Genomic DNA, 18,669 nt, shown 5'->3' on the forward strand with positions numbered 1-18,669 from the left:
TTTTCCTTACAGAAAGGAAGTTATTTTTCAGTCCTCTAGAACCTTGTCTATGGTTAAAGTAGATGTATAGATATCTGCAAAGGTGCCAGTAATCTCAGGTCTCAATAATTAGAGATGGATCCTGTCAGACCTTGGAACTTAGCTACCTTGGTTTTTTCAAGAGCTCCAACACCACTTGCTTGTGATTGACATGTCGTAGAATATCAGCATACTCCTCTCGGATCTTGTTATCTTCCATGTCCTCTGTCAGTATCAATGCAAAGTACATATTTCATACCTTCTCTGCCTCCAGGTAACAGCAGAATTTTCTTTGTTAATTATAAATGAAACTCGTTAGTTTCCTTAAGGAAGGACCACACGATACAACAAATGCAGGGCACGTTCATTATTTTGTTTTCGGTTGTGGAACTTTTTTTAAATGCTAATTGGCACCTCCAGTATGAAAGAGTAACTGTATCCGAATTAATGCTATTCAGCTTAAAAGTCTGATTTTCAGTAATTTCAGACAATACATTAATAATAAAAAGCTTTGTATGGTGTAGAAATTGTATAATGTGGTTTTCTTTCTCCCCCAGAGGAAAATGAAACAAGAGAAAGGGATGAAATTCGACACGAAAGACGAAAAGACCGACAACATGACCGTAATCTTGCCCGTGCAGCTCCAGATAGGAGGTATGTTACGACATGAACCTATGAGAAAATCATATTTATAGTGGCTTAGTGCTGTGGTCTGTGCTGTATAGAGTAGCATGCAAAAATCCTCATCTCAAAATTCCTTTGGTTTACGGCCTAGAATTAATCAGCTTTTCTTGGGGGTGGGGGGGGGGGAGAAAAGTTTACTGTTACTTTTCATGGTGATGATACAGTCGTAAAGTTATTGGACTGGCAATCCGAAGGCCCAAATAAAACATCGCCCTGATAGCAATGTTATGTAAAATCAGTTAATATATTGATCGCTATAAATGTACTGGATAGTTGTTAAAAACTTACCTCCTTTAGGAGAGGAAATCTTACTATTCCTGTCTGATCTGGCCTCATTGTTACTCAGCTTTGCATTTACTTGCCCTCTGAAAAGGCCCAACAAATCAGTTGGTGGTGCCATTACCACAGATAGAGGCAGAATAAATCCAGACACACCTGCTATCAGTGTTAGTATCAAATTCAGATGCAGTAAAGTAGCTTGCAGCCAGTTGACTTCACAAACATTTGGGGACTGGAGTCTAAATTGCCAAGCAGTCCCACAGACTGATCGTGCATAGGTTGTAAACATTGAATCATGCCCTAAGGCAAATGCCAGCCTCTACTATCACAATCCCTTGGTACATCCTACCCAGACAGCAGTGACAGCACAGTGATATTCAGCCAGGGAGGAGTAGCCGTGGTGATCCCCTCTATTAGCCTCAGAGCCCATGAGTCAAATATGGTCAAGGAAACCCAATGATCACTTACTATCTATCCTTGGCTGATGAGTTGGTGCTTCTCCATTTGGAAGAATGTGTGGGCATAGCAGGAGAACCAAATGTACTCTGGCTAAAGTACTTCAGTGATCATCCCAAAGGTGGCTTAGTATCCATGCTGGCTGAGTTGGCTGAACTCTGAAGCACGTATCTGCTACAGTCAGTCTGTGGCGGGTAGTGAGTGAATTCACTGAAGGTATAAACCTTGATGACCTTGTTTGTGTTCCCAGACGATTCTGTGGCAAATGTTTTTGTCCATAATAGCTTTCAGTAGAAGTAATGACTACATAGTAATCTTCATTGCATTGCATCATAATTGTACTATGTAGAGTAGATTTGGAAACTATTTACCAGCTCAACAGCATCTGTGGGGCATTTTAAGCCATCAGCAGTAGTAGAAACATACACCAACAAAATCTGTAATAATTGTGTTACTTAACCTTTCCCTCCATCTAACACTACCATCAAGCCAGGATATCAATACAGTTTCACTGAGGTGCAGTCAGACAAGTCTTAACTAGTTTTAACTAACAATTAGGTGCTAAGCAAGTTGTCTTCAACACTGAAGCCACAAATCAGGACAACATGCATGCTAAATAACAAAAATACCATGCCAACAGAAATGGATAACCAACTGATGGATCAGATCAATCCTCTGCAGCCCTATCACATATAATGATTGCTGGTGGAAAATTTAAAATGGCTAACAGGAATAGGAAGCTTCAACAATATTCTTCAGTGAGTGCTGAAGAAGATACAACATTTATCTGGAAGCTCCAAATAGTCAAACAGGAAAGGCACTTCAGACCACTGTGTTGGTGCTGACAACTGCCCATTTGCACTAATCCTATATTAATCTTATAAACTCCCTCGGATTCTATCACTCAGCTACACATTAGTCAATTGACTACCAATCAACATATCTAGAGGAAATTCTCATGGTCCCAAGAATATTGTGAAACTCTACATAGCACCCAAGGTCAGGATTAAACCCAGATCACAATCACTGAGGTAGCCCCTCTTAGTTCTGCTACTGTGCTGCCCAAAATAAATGGTCAGTCTTGCCTTCTGCCCTGGGTCTGCAATAATGGAAGCCAGACCGCAGCCGATCTGATTGCTTCTACATTGTATCAAGAAGCAACAGAGAACACTGGGTACAACAAATGCCATGGAACCAGGCACATCCTAGTAATAGTAGAGGAGACTTGCACTGAGGAACTAACTCTAGCTAAGCTGTTCTAGTACAGAAACAACACTGGCATCTATCTGAAATAGCTTGTGGTTGTTGAAAGCTGATCAGTCCAGTTCCAGCACACCTCTGCAAAAAGTTCCCCATGGCTGTGACTTGGACCTAATTATCTCCAACTTAAATCAAAAACGTTCTTTCATCGTGAGGTCACCAGGAGAGTAATTTGATTCTATTTGTAAAGGAGCAGTCTGTGTCCTAAAAAACTCAAAAAGTATTACATTGGTCCTGATGAAGGGTCCAGCACAAAATGTTGGTTTTTTATCCCTCTGTAGATGCTGCCTGGACTGCTGAGTTCCTTCTGCATTTTGCATTTTCCTGATTTCTAGCATTGCAGAAGCTCTTGAGTAAAGAATGATGTTGGTAGTTAAGAAACAATACAGAACATACATTTCATTTACAGCTTCAGTACAGTCTAAAATGTTCTAGAACCATGAAGTAAATCAGCTTTGAAATGCAGAAAATGTGAAGTCCAAGTGCATATACACACACAAATAGCACTGTGACAAGAAAATCGAGTTTAGCAATTTTGATTAAAGGATGAATATTGCTCAAAGTGTATTGTTGCAAGTTTGAGCCTACTGAGGGTATATTAACAAGATCTCATGGCACTTTGTAACACATGCCAAGCAGCAAGGGCTGAAGGTCATCAGCCTAATGGAACTCACTAAAACAATTTATCACTTAGCTATATGTGGAAGCTTCCTTTAAAATTACTTAGTTACAGAACAAATGGACCCTCAGCCACGCCGACATCAACCCACCAATTTAACAAAGCCTAATCTCAGGACAATTTACAATGACTAATTAGCCTACTAATCTTTGGACTGTGGGAGGAACAATACCCAGAGGAAACCCACATGATTATGGGAAGGACATGCAAACTTCCTTACAGATGATGTCAGAATTGAACTCCAATCTCTTGATGTCACAAGCTGTAATAGTGTCACTCTAACCACTATGTTATAGCGGCGCCCACCTTCATTTCATTTCATCTTCAGGATGGCACTTGCAACAATGCAGCATTCAGAATAGGCCTGGAATACCAGCCAAAATTTTTGTGCTTGTCTCCAGAATCCCCAACCTTTTGGTTTGGAGATAATGCTGAGCCACAGATACCTGCACAAGGAAATAATGGCCCTGGATACAGATGTGAGATGTTTTACTTGTTGAGAGGCACATAATCTCTATTGAGATGAAATATTAAATAATATTCCCTCAAAATAAATGTTTTTTTGCCGATCTCGTTTGGCTTTGAACAAATAAACATTTAACTCTAAGGGGTAGTGCTGTCTCTAAGCTACTGTATGACATCAGTAAAATCTGAGAGGTGAACATGTTTCTTTTAAGCCAACTGATAATGTTACATTTTAATTTTCAGTATTTTTCAGAATTTTTAAATCAGGAACTTTGCTATAGGAAGAATTAGATGGGCAAGTGAGAGTTTGCAAGCCTGAGGAAAATTAGGGGAATGACACTTTTATCAAGAGCTGGCAGGGGCTTGATGAGTGAAATGGTCACCACCTATTCTATAACATTTCAATATCATACACACCTTCAATATATCCCAAAGTTCTTTCCACCTAGTGAAATAGTTTTGAATTGTGAACAATATTTGTTTAAATAGACTGGTCTATAACTTGAGTTTCTGCACATGGTGCCTGGTGAATTCAACATGTAAGTAATTAAAACTTGCTTGAATACCAGGTTCAAACAGCAGAAGGATCAGGATCGAGATATCAGTGAGCTGATTGCATTGAGTCTACCAAATCAACATGTATCAACTGAACTACAGTACGACCAAAGACTCTTCAACCAGAGAAAGGTAAAATAATGTGGCCAATACAAAGGAGTTGCATAGCTTGATTTATGCAATAGCTTTCCTCATTCTTAAAAAAAATAAAACTAGCTGTCACTGGTATTTGCCTTCCCAAATCTTACTTAACATTATTAAACTACTATAATGTACTATGTGTACAATCCAGGTATTCCATTTGGCAAATATAGATCGCAATTCAACAAATCTGCTGAAAAGGCATTCTCTAATGAACAGGGAAAGCAAAAACCAAATAATATTGACACCCAGCCTAATGGGAGCAACATAGTCACACTTTATACAGTGTGGCAAGATATTAATCTTGATTTGCCATCTCAAATTAGTAATTAACCCCAGCAAGAGGACCTCACATACTTATGATTTGAACCAGATTATGAAAGTTTTTTTCTCATTAGAAAAATACTAAGCAAAATATTTCAGAAGCCTAATATCACAGATGAGTCTACATAGAGCTTTCAGTAATAAAATTGTTTTCTGTTAAGGGCTAAGTGACCCATTTATAAACCTGTTAAGTTTTGATTTTTTGGGGGGGCTGCAGTATGGGACTGGATCTCAAAATTAAGATGCTTAAAGCAGTTCCTATCTGAATCCTGTGGAAAATAAATTGAGTGAACCTTGTATTTTTAATTTTAAAAGAAACTTGAAAATTGAGTCATAGCCCAGAAACAGGCCATTCAGCCCATGTAGTCCAAATCAAGCTATTAACCTTCCCAGTGTCATTAACCTGCACCCAATTCATAGGACTCCATGTACCTATCTAGACCTCACATAAATTTTGAAATTGAATATACTTCTGCTGGCAGCTCGTTCAACACTCACCACCCTCTGAGAAAACTAGAAGCAACTGGATTTTCTGGTTTAAACTATTGGTGAGCAGCAATGATGCAGCTAATGTTTTTGCAGGGCATGGACAGTGGCTTTGCAGGTGGAGAGGACGAACTTTACAATGTTTATGACCAGCCGTGGAGAGCTGGCAAAGACATGGCACAAAGTGTGTACAGACCTACCAAGAATGCTGATAAAGACACCTATGGTGATGATTTGGACACATTTATGAAAAATAATCGGTAAGTAATCTACAGTAGCATTCTTTTCTGCTTTACCTCAAATTAATAGCTGTCCAAAGAAAGTTAATGTTTCAAATCATCGATCTTTCATGAGAATAACGACTAAGGTTTTGACTATCTCCCCTGCATCTCTTTTGAGAGGATGGGTGTCACTGCTCTTGTGCAATGTCATTTGTTGCTTTGGAAATGTGCCTTAAGAACAATTAAGGTTTGGACAGTAAAAAAAAAATTCTAAAACATTTGTATAAATAATAACTCATTTTACTGTAGATCTTGGTATGAGTAAGCTTGGCAGAAGCCTCTTGTGTAGATGTAGCTTCTCTTAATGGGAATGAAGTTTCAACTCCAATGTTTTCTTCAATACCATTTGCTTACATTGATTGAATCACTTGTACACAACTAGTTTTGAGAATTATGCCACAAAATATAAATGAAATGTCATTTTCTTTTTCAGGTTTGTCCCTGACAGAGAATTTTCTGGTACAGACCGCAAACAGCGTCGTGAAGGCCCTGTCCAGTTTGAGAGGGATGAAGAAGATCCCTTTGGGCTGGACAAGTTCTTGGAGGAAGCCAAGCAACATGGTGGTTCAAAGAGACCTGAAAGTGGCCGTTCAAAGGAATATGAACACGAGGGAAAGAAGCGAAGAAAGGAATAGATGGACTTTTATAATACCATATGTTTTAACAAAATTTAGTTCAAACCAACATCCCTAGCATTTGTTTCTGCATGGACTTGCTGTATATCATGGTTACAACACAATTTGGAAACAATTTCCTTGTGTGAATTTCCTTTACAGTGGTGTTCCTGTAAAGTAAAATTCAATCTATTTTTCTAATTAAAAAGCTAGTGTAAGCACCCAAGAAAATGCAAAAGGGAGATTTTAAACATTACAACTGTTTATTCATTGACTTTAAGACAAAAACAAATTGAACTACACCCTCCATATCGGTATCAACTTGATGATTCGGTAATATTCTTGGCTTTTCGTCCTAGGAATAATTTTCTGTTCCTCTGAACTTGAAGCTGTGAAGAGAATAAATTTTTAATGAGTTATTCAATTTCTACTTTTGCTTTAATGTAATACCAACATTATCCCCATGGAACAGTGTTGCTGTAAACTGTAATATTAAAACAGAAGAGTAGCCAGGTAGTTGGCTAATGGCATTGAGGATCTTGGCTAAACTTTGCCTTTGTAATATAGGTTTGGTGGTGTTACTATTGGTAACCCATTTCTGTTCTTTTTTAAAATAAAACATTTTCTTTTGCCTTTTGTGGATTTATTTTCTGAGGTTATTTTGGAAAATTTAATAAGAATAGATGGCACTTCTATGCCCATGATTTTAAAGAGGTAAACCAATTCCTCTTGAACCTATTCTGCCACCATACAATGAGTCTCCAACACCAGTTCCTCTTCCTCCCTCGTAGTTCAAAGATGTTGGCCTTTGACGATATCAGTCTCATCAAGAAGTTTAAGCCTAGTTCCAAAAACTCAGTTTTCCCTTCTTAATACGATCTGTTTAAAATGCAATTACAGCCAAACAGATTATCTAACTTTTCAGGAAATCCTTATGATTCACCAGAGTCTTAGTTTACATGTTCCCATAAACAGTTCAATAGAAAGTCCCAACTAACTTTTTTAATTAACTTAATTTGATATTATTAGTCATTTGAATAGTCCAGAAAATCTCCCAGTCCTACAACACCCAAGAAGCTTTACTCTATATCCCTCCTTAAAAATATCAAGACTGCTTAGTTCTTCATTCCTACATACCCTATGGTTTCTTAATGCTAGCTTTACTGCAAATTATCCCCCACACCACAGACGACGCACACAGCAGCTGCAAACTTGGAAGACATTTCTGTTTTGAAGTGGTTCTCTTCATTATAAGAGTTTCATGAACATCAAATTATTTTTTCATACTCCCCTATATTTGAATAAAAGAAAACAGCATTTTAAAATTACCTTTGCACCTTCAATATTATGTACTTCTGTCTGCAGCACATTCTTAAGTCCTTCTTCTGTACTGAAACTGACCCAACAAAATCCTTTGTGAAATCCAGTCTCCTTGTCCTGTAATATGAATTTGGTCAATTTACTGACATTTCTGCAAATCTTTCAATTGATGTCTATCACTACCTCTGGAACTGTAACAAACATTTTTTCTCTCAGATGGCACCTGATGTGAGTTCTTTCAGCATTTTCTGTTTTTAAATCCAAATGCAATACAGCATAGCTGTTGGAAATGCGGAATAACAAATCAGTGGAAATATTCAACAGGTCGGGAGGATTTATGGAGAGAGATTAGAAATAACATCCCAGGCCAATGACCTTTATCGACAAAAATGGGAAATATACAAATGAAGTTAGCTTGAAGTTTTAAGCCTGTGGAGACCTGCTGGTGGTGATACCAGTTGGAGGAAAAAACATGCAACGCTAGTGAATAACATTGGATAGTTGGTTCAATTGTGAATGAAGAAATTACAAATTTGAAATTATAAGAAAATAGGCTTTGATAGGTTCTAAGGGGTCAAATCCCTTTAATTTACTTATCAAATTTCTTCACACGGAAGGTGGGATGAGGCATGAAGCCAGGAGGGGATAGGTAAATGGCTGAAGGAGGGAACTAATAGACAACATCTTCCTCTATCAGCTTGTACTCATTCCCCACTCCCCACTTTCTTATTCTGGGCACTGCCCCCTTCCTTTCCTGTTTCTGATGAAGAATCTTGGTCTGAAAAGTTGACTGTTTATTCCCCTCCATTTTAGCCTAATTTGTTTACAAGCTGATCTTCTATTAATGTCTATATTTTACTTCCTCTACTACGAGGTTCTAGTTCGTACAACAAACTGAGAAGGCACTTTAGCAAAATTGAAGTACAATCCATCCATTAATTTCAAAAGAAAAAATAAAAATTTGCTTTATTTGCCACATGTACATTGAAACACAATGTATTGTTTGCATCAAATCAGTGAGAATGTGCTGGGACAGCACGCAAATGTCACCATGCTTCTGGTGCTAACATACTATGCCCATAACTTGCTATTGTTAAGCGTACATCTTTGGAATTTGAGAATAAACTGGAGCAAATCCACATGGTCAGAGAGAGAAGACTGAAACTCCTCACAAGCAGCAGCAGGAATCAAACCCTAACCAGTGATTACTGGCGCTGTAAAGGGATTACACTAACCACCATGCTACCCCACAATTTCTCTTTATCTGCAATACTTTTCAACTTCCAAAAAACTGAAACAGGCCAACATGATTTCCTACATTAAGTTTCCCGATTACCTTTATATTTCAGTTTCAGTTTATTGTCATTTAGAAACCACAAATGCAATGCAGTTAAAAAATGAGACTATGTTCCTCCAGAATGATATCACAAAAGCACATGACAAAACAGATTACACCAGAAAATCCACATAACGTTTGGCAATCCCCAATCCAGAGTCCAGAGAGGCTGCTGCGTATTAATATCGCACTACCATCTTAACATGTTCCCCGGAAAGGAGCTCCAAATCCACCAGACAAGACCAGCACAAAACCACATAGTTACAACAATGTAAACAATAGCATAATTGATTAAAAAAAAACAGACCATGGGCACAGTAAAAATAGCCCAAGGATGTTAAAAGAATATAAGCTTGAAAGAAACCACCACACAGTTTCCACAAGTCCTCAGGGTCCCGATAGACTCGTCATCCCACGCAGGCGGCAGAAGGGAATACCCCTGCTACTTCCACGGTGCCCGACTCAGCCTCGCAGACGCAGCACACAATGAAAGCTCCGTTGAACCCTGCCTCGCAGACACAAGCACACAGTGAAAGCGCCCCGACCACAGCGGACTCCGAGTCCGTCGAACCTCCGAGCCTCCAACCATCCCCTCCAGCACAGTTTCTCCAAGCACCATCCTCTGCCAAGCATACTAAGACGCCCCTACCAATAGCCACCAGCAACGCAACCCCGAGGACTGGGGGCATGTTCTTCTCAGCAGAGACCCGGACCTCATAGCAGCAACAGCAACGAAGAGGGCCTTCCTGGAGATTTCCATAAGTTCCTCTGTGCTCCTACGTCCATTTTTCATCAGATTAGAATTGCACATGGCACCCAGTTTAACAAGTAACATATCAGCTCCGGAGTGGCCGCTGCAAGCTACATCGCGCCACCATCTTGGCTCCTCATTACACATTATAAGTGCACAGGTAAGTGCACTCATTTTTTACGCATCCTTAATAATGTGTACAAGAAGGGCCAGAATCACCTCTAATTCCTGAAGAGACAGAGGCCCTTTGAAGTATGCAGGCCCCTCCACATGTTCTACCAGTCTGTTACCACCAGTACAATCTTTTATGCAGTGGTGTGTTGTTCAACACACGTGATGCCAACAAGCAGACTTGTTAACAGGCCAGCTCTGTTATAGGAGTCCAATCGAACACACTGGAGGCTTTGGTAGAACAAAGGATCCTATGGAAAATCTTGGCAATTCTGGACAATGTTTCTCACTCTCTGCATGCCACCTTGGCTGAACAAAGGAGCACTTTTAGTAATAGACTCAGACAAATGTGCTGCTCCAAAGAGCACTACATTAGGCCATTCTTACCCTCGGCCACTAGTCAACCTGTAGCTGGGGGAGATGATGACCCCCTCCTGTTAGACTGTCTGAGGTAAATGTTTTTTTTAATTCTTTCTTCTAATATTTGTATATCTGTGCACTTATAATGCTACTGTGACACCATAATTTCTACGTATCAGCTTTTTAATATTTTTCTAATGACATAATTAGGCTAAGAGGCCTATAGTTTCCAGTTCCCCAACTCATTCCTTGTTTGAATGAAGGAGCAAAATATTTGTTTTTTCCAATCTAATCAATTCAATAAGTTGTTAACTCAGCCAGCACCATCATGGGGACTAGCCTCCCCAATATTCAAGACATCTTCAAGGAGCAATGCCTGAAAAAGGTGGGATCCTTCATCAAGGACTTCATCGCCCAGGTCATGCCCTCTTCTCACTGTTAACTTCAGAGAGGAGGTAGAGAAGTCTGAAGGCACACACTCAACGATTCACGAATAGCTTCTTCGCCTCTGCCATTAGATTTCTGAATGGACATCGAATCCATTAACATTACTTCTACAGTTTTTCTTTTTTTTTGCACCACTTATTTAACTTTAATATAATTGGCCCGTTTTTCAAATGTTCACTTTACGGCAGCTCACTGTTACGAAAGACCTACATTAGTACCAGTTTACGCTAACCAAAGAGGATTTTCGCTTTTACTGTTACAAAGGATGAACAGCTTTGACGGGCAGAAGGGTGCAGAGTTGCCCATGTTCCCCCCCCCACCCCCGGGAGAATCACAAACTGTTACTGTTGCTATGCTGCTAATGAGAGAGAGAGATGTAAGGGAAAACATGCTGGAACTGGAACATCTACTACAGATAAGAGAGAGATAAAGCAGGGGGAGAGAGACTTGTTGATTCACCATATTATGACTTCTGAAAGACTTCTGAGTCTTCTGAGACGGTTATTTATCTTAAACCATTCTGTTCATTAAAATTCCTCAGTGGACAGCCGGAGTGGGCTGGTTTGATGGACAAAGCCATTCAAAATTGATTGACACCTGAGACCCCATGAGTAGGGATAAAAGTGAGGTCTGGGGAGACACCCCTCAGACACACTATTGAGCACTGCTTGAGTGTTGGAACCCACGTGAAGGTGTGGGGCATCGGAGACCGAACAAAGGGATCGGTCAGTTTAACTCACAGTGTTACAGCAGGGCCGGTGTATGTCCACTCATGCCAGAGTGACGAGTCCACCACAGAAGAACGGTCTAGCTGAAGGACAGAGGGGTCATACCTGAATGGCCACAACACATCGACGGATCAAGAACGTAAAAGAAGGTTTGCCTGATGAACAGCTGTTACAGCTCGCTCTCTCTCTCTCTCTCCCTCCAACAATTACAACACAACAACCAACATCTACCTCAGCATGTATGAACTGAACCGAACTTTATATTCACATATGACAATTCATTATCCCCTAGACATCGATAGAGCTTGTTTATTATTATTATTATACCCACATTTTTAGGTTTAGTATTGCTAATGTGTATTATCCATATAGTTGCACTATTGATATTGATTTGTGTATTTTACTAATAAACATTGTTTGAAAATAGTACCACCAGACTCCAACGGATACTTCTATCTTTGCTGGTTAGACACCCAGTTACGGGGTACGTAACATTACGGAAAAAAAGTCCCCCGTTTTATACATGTGTTTACCCCAAGAGAGACTACTATGACCGTGAAGCCTTGTGCGGGCAGTTGTGTACGCATGCGTGTATGTGTGTAGGCGTCTACGTGCGCGTGCATGTACGTGCCAGTTTTTTTTCTCCAAATCGATTTTGGCTCGCTGTCTTCCCCATTCTGTAGAGTGAATTTAATTTAAATCCAAGATGGCGGTGCGACACAGCTTGCAGCAGCCACTCCGTGGGAGGAGCCACAGGAGCAGTCAGCAGGGGCGTGTCCAGACAGGTATATGTAGTTCACCACATTCACCCCCCCCCCCTTTGTTTTAAAAAGAGTCCCCATGTGGTGAAGTTTCTTACAGGTTAAGTCTATCAGGTGGTCGAATCTGTCGCTGTGATCTACGTAGCACCAGCTGTGATTGCACAGGAGCCAGTGGTGCTTGCACCGGAGACGGAGGTTGTGCTGGTTCCGGCCTAACTGGAGGTGTCAGTCCACTTGGCGTCCAGGCGTCAGTGATCCCTCACGCGTGTGCGAGGTGCCTGGTATATACGCATACAAAACACCCGGTATATCGGAGCCGATTATCTGTTATTAGTGAAGTGGGGTGTCGTGTGCAATCATAATCGATTGAAAACGGACTTGGGAGCATGGAGGAACATCGGGAAATCTCCAGGAAGACCTTCTTCGTTGCTGCTGTTGCTGTGAGGTCTGGGACTCTGCTGGGAAGAACAGGACCCCAGTCCTCGGGGTCGCGTTGCCGATGGCCATTGGCGAGGCCATCTTAATACGCTCGGCAGAGGATGGTGCTCGGAGAAGCTGTGCCGGAGGAGATGGTCGTCGGCTCGGAGGTTCGATGGACTCAAAGTCCGCTGCTGTCAGGTCGCTTTCGTTGTATGCTGCGTCTGCGAGGCTGAATCGGGCGGCGCCGTGTAAGTTCATAGCGGGGGTATTCCCTTCTGCCGCCGGTATGGGATGGCGAGCGAGTCTGTTGGGACCCCTGGGGACTTGTGAAAACTGTGTGGTGATTTCTTTTGAACTTATAGCCCTTTAACATCTTTGGACTATTTTTACTGTGCCCATGGTCTGTTTTTTATCAATTATGCTATTGTTTGCACTGTTGTAACTATATGTTGTAACTATGTGGTTTTGTGCAGGTCTTATAGCTTTAGTTTTTGGTCTTGTTTAGTCTGGTGGATTTGGAGCTCCTTTCCGGGGAACGCGTTAAGACAGTAGCGCGATATTAATATGCAGTAGCCTCTCCCAACTCTGGACTGGGGATTCCCAAACGTTATGTGGATTTTCTGGTGTAGTCTGTTTTGTCCTGTGCTTTTGTGATATCATTCTGGAGGAACGTTGCCTCACTTTTTAACTGCATTGCATTTGTGGTTTTGAAATGAAAATAAACTGAATCTGAATCTGAAACTACACTGTATATACAATATTTCTACTTTATATAGGCTGTACATTTATCATATTATTCCTGCTTTTACTATATGTTCATGTTATTTTAGGTTTCATGTGTTATTTGGTATGAGTTGGTAGGTTTTTTTGGGTCTGGGAACACTCAAAAATTTTTCCCATATAAATTAATGGTAATTGCTTCTTCACTTTACGACATTTCAGCTTACGAAAGGTTTCATAGGAATGCCCCACCTTCAGATAGCAGGAGAAACCTGTACATTCTTTACTGTAATTTGCAATTTTTATGTATTGCAATGTACTGCTGCTGCGGAACAACAAATTTCATAACATATGTTAGTGATATTAAACCTGATTCTGATTCTAACAGAATTTCACCTGAATCTATGAAATTTTGGTTAAGTACACCAAGTGCGTCTATTATCTCACTACTTCTTTTAAGGCTCCAGGATAAAGTACACCAGAACCACTTGGAGCTCCAACTCAGCAACATATTTCTAAGAATGTAATTTTCTCACTTTTTTCCAATTCCTGACTTATTTTAACTTTTGGGAATCCTATATGTAAGACCATTGCAAAATATCTTTTTACTTCATCTGCTACGTCATTTCCGCATTATTAATTCCCAGACTCACTAGAGGACCAACCTTCACTTTGTTAACTCCTTTCCCTTTCAAATATCTATCAAAATTATTTTTTTTACATTTAACACTTGTTTCAACTCATTCTATTTTTTCATTTTTCCTTTTAGTCATCCGTTGCAATGTTACGCTCTGTCATATGTCTGTGTAATTATACATTTTTCTTCAAATATGATACTATTTAATTTGGTTAACTTAAGCTAGCTTTTGTATCCACATAAATGTTTAAAATTGTAGTTTTGGATAAGAACACAGGAAACAGGAGCAGGAGTAGGCCCGTCAAGCCTGCTCCACCCCATTCAATAAAATCATAGCTGATCTAACCACGGACTCGCCTCCATCTACCTGCCTTTTCCCCATAACCCTTAATTCCCCTATTACGCAAAAATCTAACCAACCTTGCCTTACTGAGGTAGCAGCCATTGCTTCATTGGGTATACTCCCGCAAATCTTGAGGCTATGTCTTCTAGTTGTAGTCTCACCTACCAGTGGAAACAACTTTCCTGCTTCTACCTTATCTATTCCTTTCATAATTTTATATATTTCTTTAAGATCTTCTCTCATCCTTCTGAATCCAGTGAGTACAGTCCCAGGTAACTCAATCTCTCCTCGTAGTCTAAACCCCTCATCTCTGGAATCAATCTGGTAAACCTCCTCTGCACCGCCTCCAAAGCCAGCACATCCTTCCTCAAGTAAGGAGACCAGAACTGCACGCAATACTCCAGACGCGGCCTCACTAGTACCCTATACAGTTTCAGCATAACTTCCCTGCTCTTAAATTCAATCCCTCCAGCAATGAAAGCCAACATTCCATTTGCCTTCTTGATTGCCTGCTGTACTTGCAAACCAACCTTTTGTGATTCATGGACAAGTCCCTCTGCATAGCAACATATTGCAATCTTTTACCCTTTAAATAATAATCTGATCTTCCATTTTTCCTTCCAAAGTGGATGACCTCACATTTACCAACATTATACTCCATCTAACAGAACCCTGCCCACTCACTTTATGTCTCTGCAGTTTCTCCATATCTTAGATACACAACACTCAGTCTCTTCTTCAAGATCATTAATGCATATCATGAACAGTCATGGGCCCAGCGCCGACTCCTGCGGCACACTGCTCACCACTGATTGTCAACTAGAGCAACACCCATGTATCCCAATTCTCTGCTTTCTATTAGCTAATCAATCCTCTATCCATTCTAATACATCACCCCCAACTCTATGTATCCTTATCTTATGGATAAGTCTTTTATGCAGCACCTTATTGAACACTTTCTGGAAATCCAAGTAAATAACATCCACCTGTTCCCATCTATCCACTGCGCTTATTATATCCTCAAAGAACTCTAGTAAGTTTGTCAAACAGGACCTGCCTTTGCAGAATCCATGCTGCATCTGCCCGATGGATCCATTTCATTCCAAATACCTTTCTATTTCTTCTTTAATGATAGCTTCAAGCATTTTCCCAACTACAGATGTCAAACTAACTAGCCTATAGTTACCTGCCTTTTGCCCACATCATTTTTTGAACAGTGGTGTGACATTCACCATCTTCTAATCTGACAGGAGATGCCCAAGGTCCAGAGAATTTTAGTAAATTATCACCAAAACCTCTATTGGAACTTCTGCCATTTTTTTCAGTACCCTGGGATGCATTCCATCAGGACCAGGGGACTTACCTATCTTAAAGCCCACAAGTTTGCTCAGCACCACCTCTTTAGCGATAGCTATTGTATTGAGGTCCTCGCCTCCCACTGCATCCATAACATCTCTCTTTGGCATGTTAGACGTATCCTCCACCATGATGACCAACACAAAATAGTCATTCAAAGCCTCTGACGTTTCCTCATTACCCAATATCAATTCCCCCTCCTCGTCCTCCAAGGTACCTATGCTAACTTTGGCCACCCTTTTCCACATTATATAATTATAAAAACCTTTACTATCTGTTTTTATATTTTGTGCTAGTTTATTTTCATCATCTAGTTTCCCTTACTTTATTGCCCACTCAGTGGTTCTTTGTTACTTCTTAAAGTTTTCTCAATCTTCCAGTTTCCCACTACTCTTAGCGACTTTGTACGCAGAAGCTTTTAGTTTGATGCCTTCCTTTATTTTCTTAGTTATCCAAGGCTGGCTCTCCCTTACTGTCCTTGCTTTTAACTGGAATATACTTTTGTTGAGCACCATGAAAAATCTCTTCCAAAGTCTTTCACTGTTCCTCAACCATCCCATCATAGCCTGTGTTCCCAGTCTACAATAGCCAAATCCTCCCTTATCCCATTGTAGTTTCCATTGTTTAGGCTTAATACACTGATTTTCGATCAAACTAATGCACCCTCCATTTGTGATCATACTGTGATCACTCTTTCCAAGAGGATCCCTAACTACAAGATCACTAATTTTACGTGTCTCATTGCACAGGACTAGATCTAAGATAGCACATTCCCCCTTCTAGGTTCAGTAATATGCTATTCAAGAAAGCCATCACAGATGCATTCTATGAATTCTTCCTCAAGACTACCTCAACCAACTTGAGGTAGTCACCCAATCTATGTGCAATCTATATTCACCCAATCTATGTGCAAGCTAAAGTCCCCTATGATAACTGCTGTTTCAGTCTTACATGCCTCAGATATGTAACGTTATTACATATCGATTTGTGCCACTGTAACGTTATTATTCGGTGGCTGAATCTCACCAGTGACTTTTTTCCCTTTACTATTTCTAATCTCTACCCAGATGGATTCAACATCTGCTCCTTAGATCTTATATCCTCTCTCACTTTCGCCCTGATCCCATCCTTAATTAAGAGCACTACCCCATCTCCTTCACCTTGTTGCCTATCCTTCCGTATTACCTGATATCCTTAGATACTTAATTCCCAAACCTCTCTGCTCTGTATCATCTGAAATTTCACAACTGTGGGCACATGCTATTGTACATCCTTATTTCAGAACTTTATTTTTCATAATCGCTGCTAACAGGTTGCCTGTCTGTTTTAAGTACTTATGGAATTTCTCAAAATCTGTTGCAGTTTGCCATTTCCTGATATTTCCTCACACAATTAATAAGACAGATTAAATAAAAGCAGACCTCTGTGGAATACTGATTTAGCATTCTCCTCATTCTGGACTTTACCAGGCACAATGGATTTCAATGCTGCATCCTGAAGATGAAGATACCATTTAATTTTAAAATCTAAAACACATAGTTGATGCATTGAAGATAGGAAAGAAAAGATTCAGTTTATATTTATTAACACAGAGTATGATTAAAGTTAATTAAATACTCACAAATGGAAGAAGACATTTCTTCAATGATCCAAACTGTCCAAAATAATCCTTGATTTCTTCTGCAAAAACAGATTCATTAATTCAATAACACTTTTTTTAAAATGTTCAATTACTTCTATCAAATTATTCCTGCAGGAATGCTGCAAATATTTTTCAGCCACCTACTTTTCTGTTTCCCAAGGATATCATACAACTTTCCCAGCTTAGAAGCCTCTTTCCAAGAGCAATATTGACTAAAAATATGTAAAGTAATGCCTCAGAAACTATCCATTCTCAGTTTTGTACATTCTATTTTATGGAATAGGGAGTCAGGGAGCAGATGTAATTTAATACAGGGAGTTACGGATTTTGAAAGGCAAAAACAGGAACTGCAAGAGAACGCAAAAAGAAGATATTGAAGGGAAGATTCAGTGTCCGAAAAGGCATTATTTGCCTGTGCTGCAATTGCTCTGTAACAGTCTATATATACTCTGGATTCTGTTTTTTTTACTCCATTGATAACTTTGGTACGGCTTAGTATCATACAATTTAGAATTATAACTTAGGTATGGCTGATCTGTCTGGCTGGTGTGCAAAAGGTTTTTACTGTAACTCAGTACACGTGAATGCCATCTTGGACAATGACTTCCATCCACTGGACTAATTTCCACTTGGCATGATTAACTTATTATTATTTAATTATTTATGGTTTTATATTGCTATATTTCTTCACTATTCTTGGTTGGTGCGGCTGTAACGAAACCCCATTTCCCTCGGGATCAATAAAGTATGTCTGTCTATCTGTCTGTGAATGATAAACGAGCAATAATACGAAATATTCCACTTAAATTCTCAATGGAAGGTTTTCAACTTAAAACCGAAGTTTTGTTTCTCTTTCCACTGACGCTCCATGTGGAAGTTCGGTGTTTTAATTTTAAAATACAAAACGCAGGGTTATATATTCATAAATATGAGAGACTCTGCAGATGCTAGAAATTCACAGCAACACACACAAAATGCAGGAGGAACTGAGCAGGTCAGGCACATCTGTGATGGGGAATAAACAGTCAGCATTTTGGGACGAGATCCTTCACGTCCAGATGAAGGGTCTCAGCCTGAAACGTTAATTGTTTATTCCTCTCCACAGATGCTCTCTGACCTGCTGAGCTACGCCAGCATTTTATGGGTTATATATTCAGTTCGGGCGCATGATCAAGATTGCTATTGCCCAGGGTCGGGGCCCATTTCTCCATCGCCCACTAGCTTCATTTAAAAAAATCACTCGCCCGCAAAGGCATTCCCCCCGAGCAGCGGAAAGCGAAGTCGGTGTCACTCACTGCTTGCCAGGGTCCAGGGAACGCGAGAGACGAAGACCTCGAAAACCTTTCTGGACGGTGGTGCCGCCATGCCGACTCCCCGATGATGACTCCTGACCTCCGACCCGCGAGGCTGACGATCAAAAGACAACACGCGTCCC

At 40.2% G+C, this 18,669-nt stretch overlaps 2 protein-coding genes across 2 annotated transcripts in view; one reads left to right on the plus strand and one right to left on the minus strand.

Moving 5' to 3' along the window:
• The window catches only part of snw1 (SNW domain containing 1), a 30,020-nt gene extending 23,136 nt beyond the window's left edge, over window positions 1-6,884 (plus strand). The window contains exons 11-14 of the mRNA XM_059961649.1: window positions 576-672; window positions 4,411-4,528; window positions 5,444-5,607; window positions 6,062-6,884. Of these exons, the coding sequence (XP_059817632.1) occupies window positions 576-672; window positions 4,411-4,528; window positions 5,444-5,607; window positions 6,062-6,263 (581 nt within the window). The 3' untranslated portion in view covers window positions 6,264-6,884. The remainder of the gene's footprint in view (window positions 1-575; window positions 673-4,410; window positions 4,529-5,443; window positions 5,608-6,061) is intronic.
• On the minus strand, window positions 6,483-18,614 carry slirp (SRA stem-loop interacting RNA binding protein). Its single transcript, XM_059961672.1, has 4 exons — window positions 18,530-18,614; window positions 17,214-17,272; window positions 7,572-7,679; window positions 6,483-6,631 (listed from the first exon to the last, which is right to left on the minus strand). Exons 1-4 carry the CDS (start codon window positions 18,597-18,599, stop codon window positions 6,560-6,562), a joined length of 309 nt encoding a protein of 102 aa, XP_059817655.1. The 5' UTR covers window positions 18,600-18,614; the 3' UTR covers window positions 6,483-6,559.
• Window positions 18,615-18,669: the final 55 nt, after the last annotated feature.

The sequence above is a fragment of the Hypanus sabinus genome, chromosome 2, assembly GCF_030144855.1.
Source record: "Hypanus sabinus isolate sHypSab1 chromosome 2, sHypSab1.hap1, whole genome shotgun sequence".
In the NCBI taxonomy this organism is placed as follows: domain Eukaryota; kingdom Metazoa; phylum Chordata; class Chondrichthyes; order Myliobatiformes; family Dasyatidae; genus Hypanus; species Hypanus sabinus.